The 18185-nt window shown below is 42.9% G+C and overlaps 1 protein-coding gene across 1 annotated transcript in view; it reads right to left on the bottom strand.

The window, feature by feature from the left end:
* LOC143987136 (echinoderm microtubule-associated protein-like 4) overlaps positions 1-15623 on the bottom strand; it is a 171880-nt gene extending 156257 nt beyond the window's left edge. The window contains exon 1 of the mRNA XM_077485690.1: positions 15390-15623. Within this exon, the coding sequence (XP_077341816.1) occupies positions 15390-15414 (25 nt within the window). The 5' untranslated portion in view covers positions 15415-15623. The remainder of the gene's footprint in view (positions 1-15389) is intronic.
* Between the last annotated feature and the right edge of the window lie 2562 nt (positions 15624-18185).

An 18185-nucleotide genomic window follows, 5' to 3' on the forward strand; every position in this document is an offset into this window, starting at 1 on the left:
TTGCTGGCTGCCGAGACTTGCTTGGACCTTCTAGCTGGCATACTCTCCAACAAAAACACCGATGGATCCTCCCTGATCTCAGATCCACTGCCAGCAGGGTGACCGGGTCACCAGTCACACAGCAATGACCTCAGATTGTACTACATTGAGAATAGACCATATGCAGGATCAATGCTGCCCTGTGATAAACTCAAGACACATCCACCCTTCCAGTATTAGCTGGGAGGATTTGGGCGAGGGATCCAATACACTAAGTAAACATGTCAGTAAAAGGAGACTTCCCATGAGATAATGTCTTATTGGTTTGGCCGGCCATGACACAATACAAAGTTATCTATTGAATGTGTTTCTTTATGAAGAGATTGTGCCATTTCCTCCTAACCAGATTACACCAAGTTTAATTTTCCTAAATTAAAGATGGCAGTCAGTCTCATAACAAAACAAAAAAACAGCCAATTACTAAAGCACAGGAGGAGTGATGAATATTTTCCTTTTATGACTACTGCATTTATTGGCGTATAACACGCACCTTTTCACCCTGAAAATTGGGTGCAAATAGTGAGTGCGAGTTATATGCCGATACTACAATTTGGGCTGCCAGGGAGGGGACAGGGAGGGGGGCGGGATGAGCGCCATCAGATTACATACAGTGAGAATCTCCTGTTTACTCAGCGGCCTCTAATAGGAAGTCCCGTCTCCTGGGCCGGCATTAGACCAGTGTTCTGTCCATCATAGAAGCCGGTTCAGGAGGCGGGACTTTGTATTAAAGAGGCTGCAGAGTAAACAGGAGATCCTCGCTGTATGTAATCTGACGGCACTCGTGCCATAATCGAGGGCTCCTGCGCACATGGCCATTCACACAGCCGAGTCCGCGAACCCACAAGGCAGATCGACAGAAGATGGAAGCCCTCCAGCGGCACCCTAGGATAAGCATTTCAGAATGTGCCAATATGTGGTTAATACTAGCACATTATGCTCTTATTTTCCAGAGGAAAGTTTTTTTTTTTGCAGTGGTTTACTATCGCTTTAAGCCAAACTTTAAATTGCTTTCTGGGTTGTTTTTACCAGGGGAAGTGTGCCCATTCACATCAAAGCCACTCTGCACAGTGCAATTTTGGAAAAAAAAGTTACCCGTGTTACTTTGCTGTGATTTCAGCATATGATATGCTAACCACATCCACAGCCGTACTACATAACTGCATCAAAAGCTCTGGACCTTGCATTTTGACTACGCCAAACTCCATCCAAATACACAATTTTAACCTGAAAATTTAGAGAGTTTGCATAAAAAATAAAAACATACATCAGTTCTGCTTTAAGTTCTAGACTTGGAGAGTGTAAATACTTCCGTCAAATTGTGGATAAGAAAGGTAGTGGTGCGCTGTACGTAGGGAAAGTATATCCATTGGTAAAAACAATATATAAAATCCACAATAAGGGGATATGCAGCAAACAATACAGGTATACTAAAAGGGTATGCCTATGTGGCTAATTTAAACAACACTCATTTCTACTAATAATCTTCAACAAATACATAAAATAGTGAAAATTCATAAAAAATCCAAAGTGCAGCGTGTTGCGATCTTGAAATCGCATAAAGTGCAGGTGTTCCACTGTGGCTGATTAAACAATAATACTCATTACTATTAGTATAAAATCTACAACATAAAAACGTAAAATAATGAAAGGAAAAAACACAGTATAACATTCAAAGTGCAGTGTGTTGCGATCCTAAAAATCGCATAAAGTGCAGGTGTTCTGCTGTGGTGCACATAGGCAAACCTTCAAACATAGACGGTAATTAGGTGACAAAATATAAATATAAGTGTATCAGACAACAGTCCGTTTCAGGTGCCAAGTGCTGCGATTATTCTCAAAAATCGCATAAGGTGTGACTCCTTCAACAAGATATACAATGTGGAGCTGTTGCAATGGGAAGGGCAGTGGTGCTGCTGGAAGGGGCTATAACCTTGGTGGTCCTGTATATACCAGTAATGGATGTCCCCTTACCTTACCGCTGTAAGGTAACAGCGTATATATAGAGAGCTTTGGGATCCTTTAGCAGAATTTTCCCTTTAGTGTGGGGTTCCCAGGACCTGACCAATGATATGGTTCCTTTAAGGGGTTTTCCTCTGCGATATTTCAGTCAGGGTTCCTCAGTGGTGTGGCATATGCATGGGTTTAAGCAGAGATGGAGGAAGAATACTCCATAGTGTAAAGTGCTTCAACACCTCCCCTGTTTCATCTTTCAATCCTGATAAGTTTTTCAAAGTTTTATATGAATCAGATTTTTTTGGATTTTTAATCAAATTAACCACTTCAGCCCCAGACCATTTTGCTGGTCAAAGACCAGACCACTTTTTGCGATTCGGCACTGCGTCGCTTTAACTGACAATTGCGTGGTCATGGGACGTGCCTCCGAAACAAAATTGACGTCCTTTTTTTCCCACAAACAGAGCTTTCTTTTGGTGGTATTTGATCACTTCTGCGGTTTTTATTTTTTGAGCTATAAACAAAAATGGAAAAAATTTTTTACTTTGTTATAATAAATATCCCCCAAAAATATATTAAAAAATTTTTTTTTCCCTCAGTTTAGGCAGATACATATTCTTCTACATATTTTTGTTAAAAATCGCAATAAGCGATTATTGATTGGTTTGCGCAAAAGTTATAGCGTTTACAAAATAGGGGATAGTTTTATGGCATTTTTATTAATTTATTTTTTTTTTACTAGGAATGGCGGCGATCAGCGATTTTTATTGTGACTGCGACATTATGGCGGACACATCGGACATTTTTGGGACCATTGTCATTTATACAGCAATCAGTGCTCTATAAATGCAATGATTCCTGTGTAAATGACACTGGCAGTGAAGGCGTTAACCAGTGGGTGGCAGTGTAGGGGTTAAGTGTTCCTAGGGGTGTGTTACCAACTGTTGAGGGCTGGGCTTTAATTTAGTGGATACTGATCTCTGCTCTGATCAGTGTCACTAGTTGCTAGGCAGAACGGGGAAATGCTGTTTACAACGGCATTTCCTCGTTCAGCCGCCCCGTGAGACGATCGCGGTTATGCCCGCGGCGATAGAGTCCGCGGGACCCGCGACCGGACTCACAGGGGTCCCGACCAGCACGCAAGCGAGCTCGCGATGGCCTGGCGGCAATAAAGATTGGACGTACCTGTATGCCAATATGCCTGCCCGTGCCATTCTGCCAACGTAAATCGGTGTGCGCTGGTCAGGAACCGGTTAATAAAATGCCTTTGAGGTAAAAATCAAAAAAGATCGTTTTTTTTATTTAAGATACATTAATAATTTAGTTTATCCAGCATGAAAAAGTAGCTCAGTTATGTAGCACAAGGCTGAATATTCTGCAATATTAACCTGCATTGATGAATTCAGCGTTTCACAGTAACCATGAGATAAAAAACAGTTCAGGAATATTCCTTTATCCCATTGTTTTGCAAATCTATGTACACTACAAACTGTATGATTGTTGGAGAAATGCATCAGTACCAGGCTCTAAGTTTGAGGAGGAGGAAGGGCAAGCAGTGCAAGTTAAAGTGAAACCTTCTGTTCTTTCTGCACATAGTTTGAAGTGTTTTATTTTCCTCCTTTGAGGAGCAAAATGTCAGCAGGCCGTAAAAGAGAACCAGTTTGGGAATATTTTAATGAAGTCCCCTCTACATATGGGTAGAGCAGGTATGCATGTAACACACACACACACACACACACACACACACACACACACACAATTCCGGATAAAAGAAGAATCACGGCGTAACATCTTTCACATTATACAAAAAAAAAAAAAAGTGCCAACCCATTTTTTTTTTTTTTTTTTTAATTCATTGAAGTGTATTTTTCCCCCAAAAAATTGCTATTGAAAGACCACTGCACAAATACAGTGACATAAAATACTGCAACAACCATCGTTCTATTCTCTGGGGGCACTGCTAAAGGGATATCGATACACACATGTACACACATACTTGGGGGTTCCAAGTAATTTTCTAGCGAAAAAAATTTGATTTTAGACTGCAAGCAACAAGTGTCAGAAAAAGGCTTAGTATTGAAGTGTTTAAATTGACCTCATTTACAGACCAAGTTCATCCCTTTGATCTAAAAGAACCAAAATGATACAATTCTTTTTATCGCAGGGATGAGCAACGTTATAAAACTTCGCCAACTTTTTTTTTTTTTTTGACAGCTGTGAGCAGAGAACAGCTCTGCACTGAATCGTGGGAAATACCGGATTAAGATTGTGAGGTGGGGGGGGGGGGGGTTTGAATCGAGATCGCAATTTTTTTTAACGATTAATCGTACATCTCTAATGCGCACACAAAAAAAAAAAAAAAAAAAAAAGGGGGGGGGGGGTGCCACGTGGAAGTCAGACCCTGTGTGCACATCTGATCAATCTAAATATATGGGCATTCTAAGTGTCTGACAGTCCAGAATCAGGGACCAAAAGTCATGTATGTCTGCTACATTTTATCTGCAGATTTTTTTTTTCCTTCAGATTTACGAAAACCATATAATATGAGGTCAAACCTTAGGAGTTTCAATGTGTATGCAATCAGGCAGGCCCTTGCACTACATGGTTTTGGTAAACCTGAAGGAAAAAAAAAAAATCTGATGGTGTGTATGGGGCTGTAGAAATAAAACAAAAAAGTTATTGTTTAAAAATGACACTTCTTGAAGAATTGTTTTTTGTCATTTAATAGTGCAGGTGTGGAACGTCCTACTAATGGTTATTGTGTTGAAATCTATTCTTTGTCATTCTGGCAGTCACCAATACACAATCTTATTTCTTTTCCTTATTAATCGGTTTTCACACGGCTCATGTATTATGAAGATCTATGACTGGCCTACTTTGCTTAAAGGAGAACACGGGTTTCACTGGAGATAAACAGTAACCTGAGAAGGTAAATGATAAACTCAGAAAGCTTCATCTCTTTGCGTGACAGACTAATGTGCATTATAACAAAACTCCACTGTTCGTGCGCTCACATGATTTCATAGACTGCAGGAAAATCAATAGAAATGGGAGGTACAAATGTTGAATCATTGGAATATGAAGATAAGAGAATCTACAGGCCCCAAAGTTACAGTCAGAGAAGACCGTTAATTTAGTAGCAAAAAAATAAAAATAATTTAAAAACACACACCAGTCAATGAGAGCAAACCTATGCCGAGGAGGCAGGATGAACTCTACACAGTGTTGCCACCTGACCAGCAAAAGTAGGAACTGTTGCCAATATTAATAGGAAAGATTATTGCAGTCCATATTTTTTTACCAGAAATGTAGCAATCTAAACTCCACACTGAAATCAAATTGCTTTAAGCAAACTTTTCAATTTGCAAAGCAACATGTTCGCTTAAAACCAGGGGGGGCAATAGGAGGTATATGAAGGGGGTGTATAAAAGAATTTTTTAAAAAAAGTATGTCCTCCATGTACCTACATTGACCTCTCCTTCTAGAGCATGACCCAGCATCGTTCTGGTTTCTGCAGCACGAAAACAAACATTCTAAAGCCTCATGCACACAATCGGACTTTGAACGAACTTTCCCGTGGAATTTTGTACAAAGGGTGTCGGCTGAGAACTTGTATTGCATACACACGGCAGGACTTTCAGCCAACTTGCGCCAAATCGCGTGGTTTTTCTGCTCTTTACCGCCACCTTTGGTCAACTTCTGTATTGTTGCCTGATCTTTTGCATTGGTTCTGAGCATGCGTGTTTGTACTTTGTACAAAAGTCCTATGGTTTTCTGTACACACAATCAGACTTTGCTCCATCGGACTTTTGTTGTCAGAAAGTCTGTCCGTTCGCACAGCCAACAAAAGTCAGATGAAAACTGAAACATTTTGTCCGATGGAGCGCACACGCGGACGGATGTTGCCTTAAAACTGCTAATTTGCATGTTTGTGGTCAAAAAGTCTGATCGTGTGTACGGGCCTTTACAACTCCATGTGCTATTAGCAGCCTTCTTGTAGAGCTCAGATTTTGTTAATGTGGTCATGCCCCCAGAACGTTATCTACCAAGAGCCCTTTCCCTTTACACAGTGTGTGGGCAAGCTCTTGGGAGTCAAGACGGCAGCAAGGTTATGCTGGGAAACAAATTGTATGCAAATGGACTGGAACAAGAGGTGATGGGGGGGGGGGGGGCAAGTGGAATTCCCCCAACTGTCCTAAGAGGCTGCGTGACGTTTGGACAGTGCCGATTGGGCCTATGCTGATCACATGCACCCTCCCAAGAAAATAAAAAACCTTCTCCAGTAACACACCAAACTGAGCATGTGCAGAGTGCCCCCAAGGCTCTGTTCTATCAGGAGATGGATTGAGGACAGTGGCAGGATCAGAGAAGACAGGATCAAACCACCTTTTTATGCAATGCAGCGGATTAACCCCTTAGGTTCCACAGAGAGTATAACTAGAATGCTTTACTGCATTCGGGAGAGTTAGAAATCCCACCAGGAAGCCGACACTGCATAGCGCTAATCACAGGTAGCGAGGCATTCCCCCGATCTGTGCAGATGCGGATTGGGTAACGTCTCACTGCTTGCAATTAGCGTTGTGCAATTTCGGCTTCCTGGTGGGATTTTGAACAAGTCTAAACCCATCTCTACTGCATACACAGACCGATTTTACTGTTGTGGGTTTAGTAACCCTTTAAGGCCAACCTTCCAAAATCAAAAAAACTGTGTATGCATACTAACAGAAGGTCTCCAGTCTGCTGGCAGGACTTGGGGTTCCCTACTGTTGGGGGTTTAGCAACACTTTACATGTGCGCTAAATATTTAACCCATACGGCAACCAGCCTCACTGCTTGCTGCCTGCCAAAGTCTTTGGCAGGCTGAAATACATTGCAGCTGGGCTGGGTGGGGTTGTAGTACCTAGTGGTACCCAAGTTTAACTCTATAGGCATTTAGGAATGCATTTGTGAAACCCAGGCCTTCTGCATAGCAGGCATATGTCCCTGAGCAATATCGGGCCCTAAATGAGGAGCCCCACTCTGTACAGCATGCAGCCCTGCCCAGTCAATTTCAGCCTGCAGGTAGCGAGTCACTGGAGCCTCCCACACAAGACTGAATGTCTGGTGTACAAGTAGCCTGACCCAGTGTTTTTGCTGTGCTCGACATGCACAAAACAAAGGCTCACTATAGAACAAGCAGAACTGAATACAGACATTATGCCTCAAGAACCGAAACTCTCGTAAAATTTATCAGGAACTCTGATCTGATTCAAAACCAGAAAGCTTAAAGATGACCTGCTCAACTTCCACCCTCTGAAGGCATGAGAATGCTTTACTGCATTCGGGAGAGTTAGAAATCCCACCAGGAAGCCATCATTGCACAGCGCTAATCACAGGCAGCGGGGCATTCCCCCGATCTGTGCAGCTGCGGATCGGGAAAGGTCTCACTGCCTGCGATTAGCGCTGTGCAATGTCGGCTTTCTGGTGGGATTTCGAACACGTCTTTCACTACATAATCCTGAAATAGGATCTAGGCGGCTCCTAAAGTATCACAGGAGCAAATCTTTCATTTTTTCTTACTTTAGTGTTACTATTGCATGCTATAAATGATGACCACACACAGAAATGAAGATACAAATCTTTTGTTGTTTGGATAATGGAAACGCAAGTATACCATACAATGAGTTTTTAAAGGAATAGTTTCAACTTTAACCCCCCCCCCAAATAGTAGTATTTTAAAGGGGCATTAAACACAAGCCAAAAATTTAATCTACTGCAGTTTACCAATCATTCGATGTAGTGGCTTCATTCATTTTTTTCTTAGGCTTTTTTGACCTTTGCTTTTACCTGCTGATCTGATCAGTAACACCTCCGTTATTAGAGCGCCCCCACTCACTAGATGAAAGAACACAGGGGGCACAACCACTGTCAGTCTGGAGGGAAGGGGGTGTTAGTGTATTTAAAGCTGCTAGTACGTCTAACAAATTGAGGCTCAACTCCAGCAATCAGTTTTGTTTTTTCCTCTTTTGGGACAAAGGTTTGTTTTTTTTGTAAAAAAGGATTGTTGTAAGTACCGGTTCACACTACAGCGACATAGGATCCGACTTGTCAGACCTCAAGTCGCTGGACATAAATTCCATTGAAGTGAAAGAGGTGTCTGAATGTACACTACTGAAGTCGCTCCGACTTCAGAAAAAGGTTCCTGTACTACTTCAAGGTGACTTCTAGCCGACTTGTACCGATTGATTTCAATGGACGTTGGCTCCAAGTTGCCTCGCAAAGTCGTGCCAACTTTCACCTGGTCGTCTAACTCTGGCTCAATACATTTGTAGGAAAGCCCCGGTATTCTTTATGGCTCGGCCCAGATCCTGTGCAGTGGCGACATTGCACTGGAGGATATAGTGTGAGCCGGCACTAAATGGTTTGTTTCATCTATGTAACGGACACATCTTGCAAGAGGGCTTGTTCTGTTGAAAAACAGGTTTACTAGCTGAATCAAAAGATGAAAAAAAAAAAAAATAGTAGAAAGTAAGCCTAAAGAAAAAACAAATGCAGCCATCACATCTAAGAATTGGTAAGCTGCAATATAATAAAAGTTTGCATTTGTGTTTTATATTCCGCTTTAAGTATTCCTTAAAAAAGGCAAGTATAGTTATAAATAGACCCCTTTCACACTGAGCCACCCTGGTCGTCAGCGGTAAGGCGGCGCTATTTTTAGCGCCGCTTTACCGGCGCTATTCAGGTCGCTAGCGGGGCGGTTTTAGCCCCCCCGCTAGCAACTGAAAAAGGGGTTAAATCCGCCCGCTTTGCCAGTGGTATCATGGCGCTGCCCCATTTTTTTTTTAAATGGGCAGAAGCGACGGAGGAGCGGCGTATTCACCGCTGCAAAGAGGCTGCTGGCAGGACTTTTTGTGACGCCCTGCCAGCGCCGCGCCCCAGTGTGTAAGCACTCATTCTTCTTTCACACCGTGTTTGCACCCGAGGCTTTTTTCAGGTGATATGCAGATGCTATTTTTAGCGCTGTAGCTCCTGAAAAACACCTCCAGCATGAAAGGGGTCTTAGGGATGCGCGAGTATTTTCACCAATACAAAATGAATGGACGCAAATCGCACTGCAAAGAATCGCATACAATTTCTCCCACCGCTCACCTGTGTGTGAACCCAGTATAGAAATAGTACAGCAATGGGAAGTTTATTAAAATGTTATAACAACTCACATTAGATCTAGTCAAATCCAAATCGTGTCCCTGTCCTGCCGGTGATGGGAAACCACGGCCATGGTGGACCATGGAGGTGCTCACAGGACTGGAGGCAATGTATGTGTGGTCCGCCCTCAAGCTGATATCACTTCCACCCTGTAACCACAGGAGTCCCGGAACTTCTCCAATGACTGTGGACATGACGGGGACACTTTGCAGAGTTGGGTTTGACGAGATCTGTACTTTTTAATGTGAGTGGTTAGAACATTTTTAATAAACTGCCTATTGCTGCACACAATGGCACTTCCCTTTCTATACTGGGTTCTCACACACAGGAGTGGTGGGGAAACCTGCATGCGATTCCATCAGGAATTGTACCGCACTTCTGTTCAAATCCCTTGCGATTCTTTGCTGCAGTGCAATTTGTACAAAAAATTGCACCGCAAAGTTTTGGTACTCACAGATAAAACAGTATCAGTGCAACCTTACTTATACTACAAACCCTGTTTTCAGGCAACCCCAAGTGCTCTTCCATTTTCTATAGAGAGGTTTACACTGATGTAAACTACAGGGTTGCACCGATACCCATTATGAATACTTTAACGAGTAGGGTTGCACCGATACCGTTTAACCTACGATTACCGATACTTTCAGTCAAGTGGTTGCTGTGACCAATAACTTTGCAGTGCGATGTAATTCTTATCTGAATTGCATGTGGTTTACCCACCACTTCTGTGTGAACCCAGGTCTGTGCGAAATCGCATGATGTTTCATGCACCACATGAGTATCGGACAGAAATTGCACCACATTCCTGTTTAAATAGCATGTAAATTTATGCAGTACAATTTGAGCTCATACAAAATGAATGAGATTAAATCGCACTGCAAAAGTATCAGTACATACTTGACCAAAAGCATCGGTACTCATATGTAAAAACCGGTATCGGTGCAATTCTGGTAGACTAGAGAGGTGATGATCCAGCCGGGTCAGGGTTGAGTTCTGCCTAAACCCTCCAGCTTCCTCCATAAGCAGGGCCAGGCTTAGACAAAATGAATGGCCGTCTCTAACTCTGGCTCAATGCATTTCTAGGAAAGCCCCAGTATTCTTTAAGGCTCGGCCCAGATTCTGTGCAGCGGTGACAGTGCACTGGAGGATGTAAACATTACCTAGCTCAGGGCAGAAAAGTGGAAAGTGGAAAAAAAAAAAAAAAAATTAGTCTGCCATTTAGAATTTGTTTTCACTGCCTGCGGTGTTGTGTATTTATCATGTAGGCAGGCTGCAGGGACAAACAAATAGTTTTCTACAGGATCCTTTTTCAGCAAATAATCTCACGTGCTGCATTTCTAGTGTGTTTCCCTATCAGATTCATACACATTACAGAATATGCTATACGAGGATGCATTTCATGTGGCCCTTGCACCTCATCTCTGCCCCCACCTCGGCGGTCAGCAGCAGAGGATGACAATTCCTCCTACAGATCCTGCATCTCTGTGCAGCCGCAGCACCCCCACATCTCTGCTTCCCCTAGTCTCAGGATTGAGCACACCAGATGGCAGCTAGCACCAGGCCTCCTCTGGTCCTCCTCCAGACCCTGCACTTTCTGCTTCCCAGCTTCCTTCCAGAAACAGCACATAGTAAAGGGGGGTGCACTGTGATGTAAAGGTGGGTGGGAGACTACTTCTGATTGGGGGGGGCTCCTGACATTAATGTAACGGGGGTGGGGTGCTCTGGATATCTAGCCTTACACATAGAACCGGCCCTTTGAGGGCAATTATAATACTGATGTGGCCCACAATGAAATGGAGTTTGACAACCCGGCTATATTCATGGAAATGCCAGCGCTTCTGATTACACAGACATACTGTATTTCTCCAAACTAAACATTTTTCTCAGAGAAATGCGTCCATACATGTGCGTGTGTAAACAGAAGTATTAACACGTGTAATCATGTATTCTGCAATGCAGGTCTAAAGGCTGAATTATGCAGCAGCTGTGGCTCCTGGGTGCCACAAATACAAATGTATTTTACTTTATATGACCATATGTCCCTCTATATGGCAGTGTGCACGAGCCCCTGATGAGAAAGAGCTCTTGGGAATTTAATGGGTAGGGAAACGTCACAGCATTACCGATATAGAAATAGCAAGATGAGGACAAAAACAGAAAAAAACAGAACATTAGAAGGTAAACAAATCTAAATAGAAAGTTGTGTTTAAACATTATCACCAAGAAACCTATCAATAGAGGCGATTAGCCATATAAAGGGTGTATGATCCCATAAATGTATTGTGCACCATCCATAACCATTTTAAAGCGGAGGTTCAAACTAAAATCGAACCTCTGCTTTTTGTAACCCTCCCCCCGGCGTCACATTTGGCACCTTTTCGGGGGGGGGGGGGGGGGGGGGTGCATATACCTGTCTAAGACAGGTATTTGCAGCCACTTCTGGGCATAGACTCCCATCGGAGTCTACGCCTCTTCCTGTCCCGACGCGCTGTCTGATGGGACACATACGGGGCCCGGAGACAGCGAGGACCATTCTCATTGCGCTGCACAACGTGAGCATGTGCAGTAGGGAACCAGGAAGTGAAGCCGCAAGGCTTAAATTTCCTGATTCCCTTACCGAAGATGGCAGGACCGAGGGACGGTTTGGCCTCAGGTGCCGACATCACTGGGATCCTGGGACAGGCGAATGTCCTTATTTTAAAAGCAGCAGCTACTATTATAAACTCAAAACATGAAAAACTCCAGTAAACAAAAAACGCGGCTAAACACGAGTTACCACGTTGAGCGCTTGAAATGCCTGTAAACTCAGCTTCGAAACGCATGTTTTTGCGTTCCAAAAAATAAATTTAAAAAAGCCTCTAAACTCAGCTGTCTAGAAACAAAATGATCCTGCGCACATCTGATAACAGAGGAGAGTTCAGGGGCAGCCGGAAAAATAAAATAAAAAAAATAAACACCCAACTGCTCCTAAACGTCCGTTTACCAGCAGCAGCATACATGAGGCCGAATATGCACAACTCAAACACAACTCAAACACCACATCAACTACATTCTGCCACAAACACAAACTGCGAAAAAAGAAGAAAAAAAATAAAGTTTTAAAAGCTGAGAGAAACTGTACGGATTTCCTCCATCTAGCAGGGGCAGAAGAAGCATCAGACAGACTAATCTCTGACTACTGATACCAGAGGAGGCCTACCACATATCCGGGATCGCTCCCAACTACAGGGAACACTGGGTACAAAACTCTGAAAGGAGGCCCAACACATGAAATTAAACTGTCACACAGTTGCGAATAATTAAAAAAAAATCTAAAATATGTTATTTAGGGATTTAAAAAGCATTGTAATGCCTTTCACTAATCGGACCTTTGCCGGGACATCTGTCATGTGACTGCTAGCAACAGAAAGCAATTTGGGATTACCACCAGCGGACATCTGGTAATGCAGACCTGCCGTTTCTTGCTGTCTGATCTTTATTTTCAAGTCCTAATGTACGCGGGATGCGGAGACAACCTCTTCTGAACTATTTTTTTTTTTGCAGTGTGAAACCGGCATTTAAAAAACGCCCGTTTCGCTGTGTTTGCATGCTGCGTTTAGCCACGTTCACATCTAGGAGAGTTTATTTAAGATATCACAAAAAAGAAATAAAATAAAACCCAGTATTTTAAGCAGTTGTATCGTCAAAATGTTTTACTTTGACCTACAGGAAAGCCTATAATAAGGCTTAACTGTAGGTAAAAAATATCTCCTAAACCTGTACGGTTTAGGAGAGATATTCCCCGCGCAATGAGCCGCTGACTTCAGTGGCGCATGCGCATCGGGGATTCTCGGCTGAAAGTCCGGGCAGACGCCAGACCCTGCCGATAAGAAAAATCCTGCGCGCATGCGCGGGAGTGATGACATTGCGGCTCCGGCCACTCATAGCACCGGAGCCACGATGCCCAGAAGACACGCCGAGGAAACATGTCAGCTCCCTCGGCGTGGACCGAATGAGATGCCGGTGCCTCTTTTCCTTTTGTGGTTCAAAAACGAATAAAATCAGGACAAACCAGTGTACTCGGTTGTCGTTTTAATTCTGCAGAGCTGGAAAGGATCAGTGGACCTCCCTTGGTACCTGAGAAAGTTGTACATTTGAAGCCTTTACTCCATTCACAAACTCTGTGCTTTAAAGTGGTTGCAAACCTAGTTGCACCACTTGTACCATAATAAGGCTTACCTGTAAGTACTGTAAAGATCTCCTAAACCTGTATGGTTTAGGAGATATTTACCATATATGCTTATGCTATCGACGCACTCGCACTGAAGAAACGGCCCGGTTGTGCAGTTTCTTCAGCAGCCATGCCCGGAGGTGCATGCATGGGAGTGACGTCACCCCGGCTCCAGCCAATCACAACGCCAGAGCCCCGGAAATAACTCTGAGGCATGTTACCGGTCACAGCGGTGTGTGGGGATCGCTGCAACAGCTTCGATCTAAGGCAAGTACTTCATAATGAGCTAGCATGCAATGTATACTAGCTCATTTTGCCTTGGTCTTGCATGTTTTCTTTTTTTCTCAGGATTACAACCACTTGAAGAGATTTTTTTAGCTTCAATGTGAATGGATTAGACATATACTCAACTACCCTCTACAATCCATAGCCAGTCTTTCATAAGGCTAATTATACACCCTGCTCCATTGCACCATTCGTAAAACACATTTATGTTATTCGATAAACAATATATTAGGCCCGTCATCCTTGGAAAACACGTGTAAGGAAGTCAGGACGGATCCCAACCCCCCCCCCCAGAACAAAGCAGCCAATGTACTTTATTTCAATCGGCTCCCAACGTATTAGAGCAGCCTTTCCCAATCTTCTCAACACAAAGGAACCCTTGAAATAACTTTCTGCTTTCAGGGAACCCCTGCTAACAATTACTATTATATACAACTCATGATACATTAGTGTGATGGTCAGTGGGAAGACGCTCCTTACACTTGTGGTCATTGGAAATAATTACCTCCTTACAGATAGCTAAAAAGATCAATAGTGTCAGTGAGAACTTATCCGAGAGGTAGAATTGCTCTTTGCTCAAGGAACCCCTAGAAACCTCTGGAGGAACTCTTGGGTTTCATGGAACTCTGGTATTGGAGCCCAATGTATTGTTGGCAATGGAAGAACATGTTTAATTGCCGATTAAAATGATCTGCTGATGCCAAGGTTGGACCAGTCTAATGTAAAGCAACATGGGTTAACCAATGCAACTGCACGAAGGCCATTCGAAAAACAGAGACCGCATTGTGTCAGCATTGTGCAATACCTCTGCAGATATGGCCACCACTACAAACTGCAAGGAGCTCGTTTTGAAAAGGAATATCCTAGTAGTAACACAACAGCCACCGGAATGATCCGAAATTCACAGCATAACCACCTCCGTGACACATGGAATAAATAAAATCAAAAAGTAACAAACCACATAATGGATTAAAAAAAATGAAAACCTATTAAGCCTCTTGCACATGGTGCTGATGTTTGAGCATCTGCTTTTTATTGGAAGCAATTTCAGGCATCTGTTTTGTAAGTATATAGGGAATATTCATTTATGCTCCTATTGGTGCAAAATACTGACCAAGAACACAGATTTTTTTACTGAAGAATATACAGCGATTGTTTATGCGCCTGTGTGTACCGGCACATTGTAAATCTACATTTTAGATCAGAAAAAAAAAAAAAAAAATCTGTACTGAGCTTTTTCAAGCTGCAGTATGTAAGAGATCTTAAAAACTTTAAGGCCATTTCAGGACTTTTAGTAGCACTGCAATTTTATCTTGGACTGAGGTATAAAGTTCAAAATCGAGACAGAAATATGGGGCTGTAATGCCGAGTTGTCCTCAAAGAATAAGCTACTTGAAATCTCGCTGGCCATCTTGGTTCAGTACTTTCCGGGGTAAGCAGAACTCAAAACTAGTGTGCGGCGTGTCCACACTGGACCTCAGAGGGCACTTTTCACAGACTTTTCAGGAGGTCAGTAACGGCAACCCCCATATTCCTTTCATGACCTTACACACAGCTCAGTAACAACTTAAAATTTACTATTGCTTTTACATTATGCCACTGCAAACGATTAATTCGGAAATTATATGACAATTTGTAGCAGAAAATACAGAAACCCCTCAACTATATCATTTACACCAACACGAGGAAAAAGCATGAGGAAGTGGAATGTACTCACTGCAGACTGTCATTGCAGAATCCATTCAGGCTGCAACAGCTCCAGAAAGGAAAATCCCTGTTGCGTTTATTCCTTTAAAATGTTCCGCGAGCCTATTAATGCTTTCTCGCTGCAAAACCTTTAAACTCAGCATCCACGTGGGCTAAAAATAGGGCTTTCTTAAAGATGTACTCCTGTCTGCCAAACGTGCATCTGGGAAGGAGCAAAAGCCTGCTCTGAGCAAAGGTTACATTTGAATAATTGAAACTACTAACGAGAGGCGTGACTGAGGAGAAACCTGACGGGGTCTGGTCACATGATCAGTCAGCAAACACTGCTTCCTGAACTCAAATCCGTCTTAAAGGAACAACCCAACACGTGGAGGCTGTGCATTCAGAAACACCACATAAAAAAAAATAATAATAATTATAATTATATACATAAATCTAGGATTTACAAAAAGGAGAGAACATTTTAAAGAGGAGCCATTTTAAAAATAAATGTAAAATCAAACAGACATTTATCAAGCAAAAGAAAAAAAAAAAAAAAAAAAAAAAAAGTCATACTTTTACAAGCATTATATAAAAGTGGGGCAACTCTAGGTTTATTAAAGTATATGCAACAGTTTTTTCGGTGCATCTGCAAACTTACGCCTGCAATCCTGCCTCGTCTGCCCACAGATGGGGGAAAAAAGGAAAACTTGAGAAAAACAAAACAAAATGTTCTTTAATTATAAACATTTGATGGCCCAATCACTGCATCAGAAAATTTCCAGCAAACTTTCCCATTTTCTGTTTTTTTTTTTTTTTTTCTCTCCTTTTCTTCATTTTGAGTGATTTCTAACAACCCCACTGCTATTGCACGGCCCACTTACACTCCTCCCCCTGAAATTAAAAAGAAAAATCATTCAAAAAGATTTCCAAGAATTTCATTATTTTCCATCTTGAAATGGAAATGTACTTAGTAGGCACTTTAACCATACGAAGATAAAACGATTGGTTTACCAAATCATTGGGTTTTCTATCCATGTATGTCCAGCTTAAATTGGATATAAACCCTCACATACACCCAGTGAAGTGAACAGCCTCAGATAATACCCATATGAAACAAATCTCCCTAAGTACTACATGCATACCTGCTGTCTTCAGCTTTTTACACCGTTTAGAAAGCACATAGTGAGCTGTGCTGTGAACAGCACTGAACAAAGCACTGCCAATCTATTTTAGGCCACTCCCCCCCATGACACAAATTTCCAGCTGCTTTTATCTTGCGTGTCGGAGAACGTGTCAGAAGTTATGCTGATAACAGAGTAACGAAGCAGCAGAGAGCTAGGGGACTTGGTACTTTGGAGATAGATAAGTAAACACTACAGATATATGTGGCGAGGTCAGATTTCATGAATGGTGTTTGCATCCATTCAGGCTAGCCATTCACATTTAGAATTCCCTTGTTCAGCCCACATGAAAACCGGTGTATTTAACAGCCATGTGCATGAAGCCTATAAGAGGAGCATTTTTAAAGCACTCTCAGACCTACTTAGGATAAGGGGTCTTTAAAATCTGGTGAGTCAGTTGTCCAGGTAGTGGAGAGTGGAAATGTCAGACAACCCACTGAAGACTCACATGACAGGCTGACATCATTGCTGACATCATTGCTGACATCATTGCCGCTATTGTGCTGTAGTAACCTAGACCCCTTTCACACTGTAGGCGTTTTTCAAGCGCTACAGCGCTAAAAAATAGCGCCTGCATAGCACCTGAAAAAAGCAGCTCCATTCACTCCAGTGTGAACGCCTGAGGGCTTACACACTGGAGCGGTGTGCTGGCAGAGATTCAGAAAAAGTCCTACCAGCAGCTTCTTTGGAGCGGTGAACTTGCTGCTCCTCCACCTCTGTTCCCCATTGAAATCAATGGGGCAGCGCTGCGATACCGACAGCATTTTGCAGGTGGATTTAACCCCTAGCGAGCCGAATAGCAGCGCTAAAAAATACTGCCACTTTACTGCTGTTGCCCGAGGCAGCTCAGTGTGAAAGGGGTCTTAGCATTGTCATCCTATAACAAGAAGTGCTGCTGCTGGCAGGATCTTCATTTGAGTAACTTTACAACCAGCATGCACAGACACACAATTTAAAAAGTAATAGGAGCTGCCAAGGAGAAGAACCTAGTAAGGGTTTGGTGGAGACTTGGTACCATATTACACGCTAAATATAGGTATAACACAGCATAAAAAAGGTGAGCCTTTAAGAAAAACTATACAATTAAAAAAGCACGATGCAAGACCAGCATCACCAAAAAGAATGCAGGGCCTGACATAGCTGGGCATTTGGTGCCGGTGGAGATGCCAAATGTCCCAGCAGTGAGGAAGCCTCTGAGGACCGGATGCCATCACTGGTGAAGAACCAGTACCAAAAGGAGAGGGGAAAACAGGTCACCTCCTACCAGCCCCAAGGAAAGATACTGTGGCCCATAGAAACAAAAGGATCGAGGGATACTCTGGAACTGCAGAACTCTGTCTTCTTCCTGGAACCTTCCGAGACATATCGTACCCCCCCCCCCCCCATTAGGATTTAAAAGGGTTTCATTATGGCAACACATCTCATCCAGACGGATTAGACGCCAACTGAAGTGTGTTCACGGAGGTCCGTCATTTAAAGTGGTTCTAAAGCTTCATGCATTAAGGTGAAAAACCTTTTTATGCTGCAGCTCCCCCCCCCCCCTTTTTTCTCATCAGAGTCCAATCCAGCGATATGCACGAGTGCTGTGGCTCCTACTCCACCGTCTCTCTCCTTATTGGACAGATTGACAGCAGCAGGAGCCA

This window comes from Lithobates pipiens, unplaced genomic scaffold, assembly GCF_037356315.1.
Source record: "Lithobates pipiens isolate NorthernLeopardFrog02 unplaced genomic scaffold, aLitPip1_a1.2 Scaffold_18, whole genome shotgun sequence".
Taxonomy (NCBI): Eukaryota; Metazoa; Chordata; class Amphibia; order Anura; family Ranidae; genus Lithobates; species Lithobates pipiens.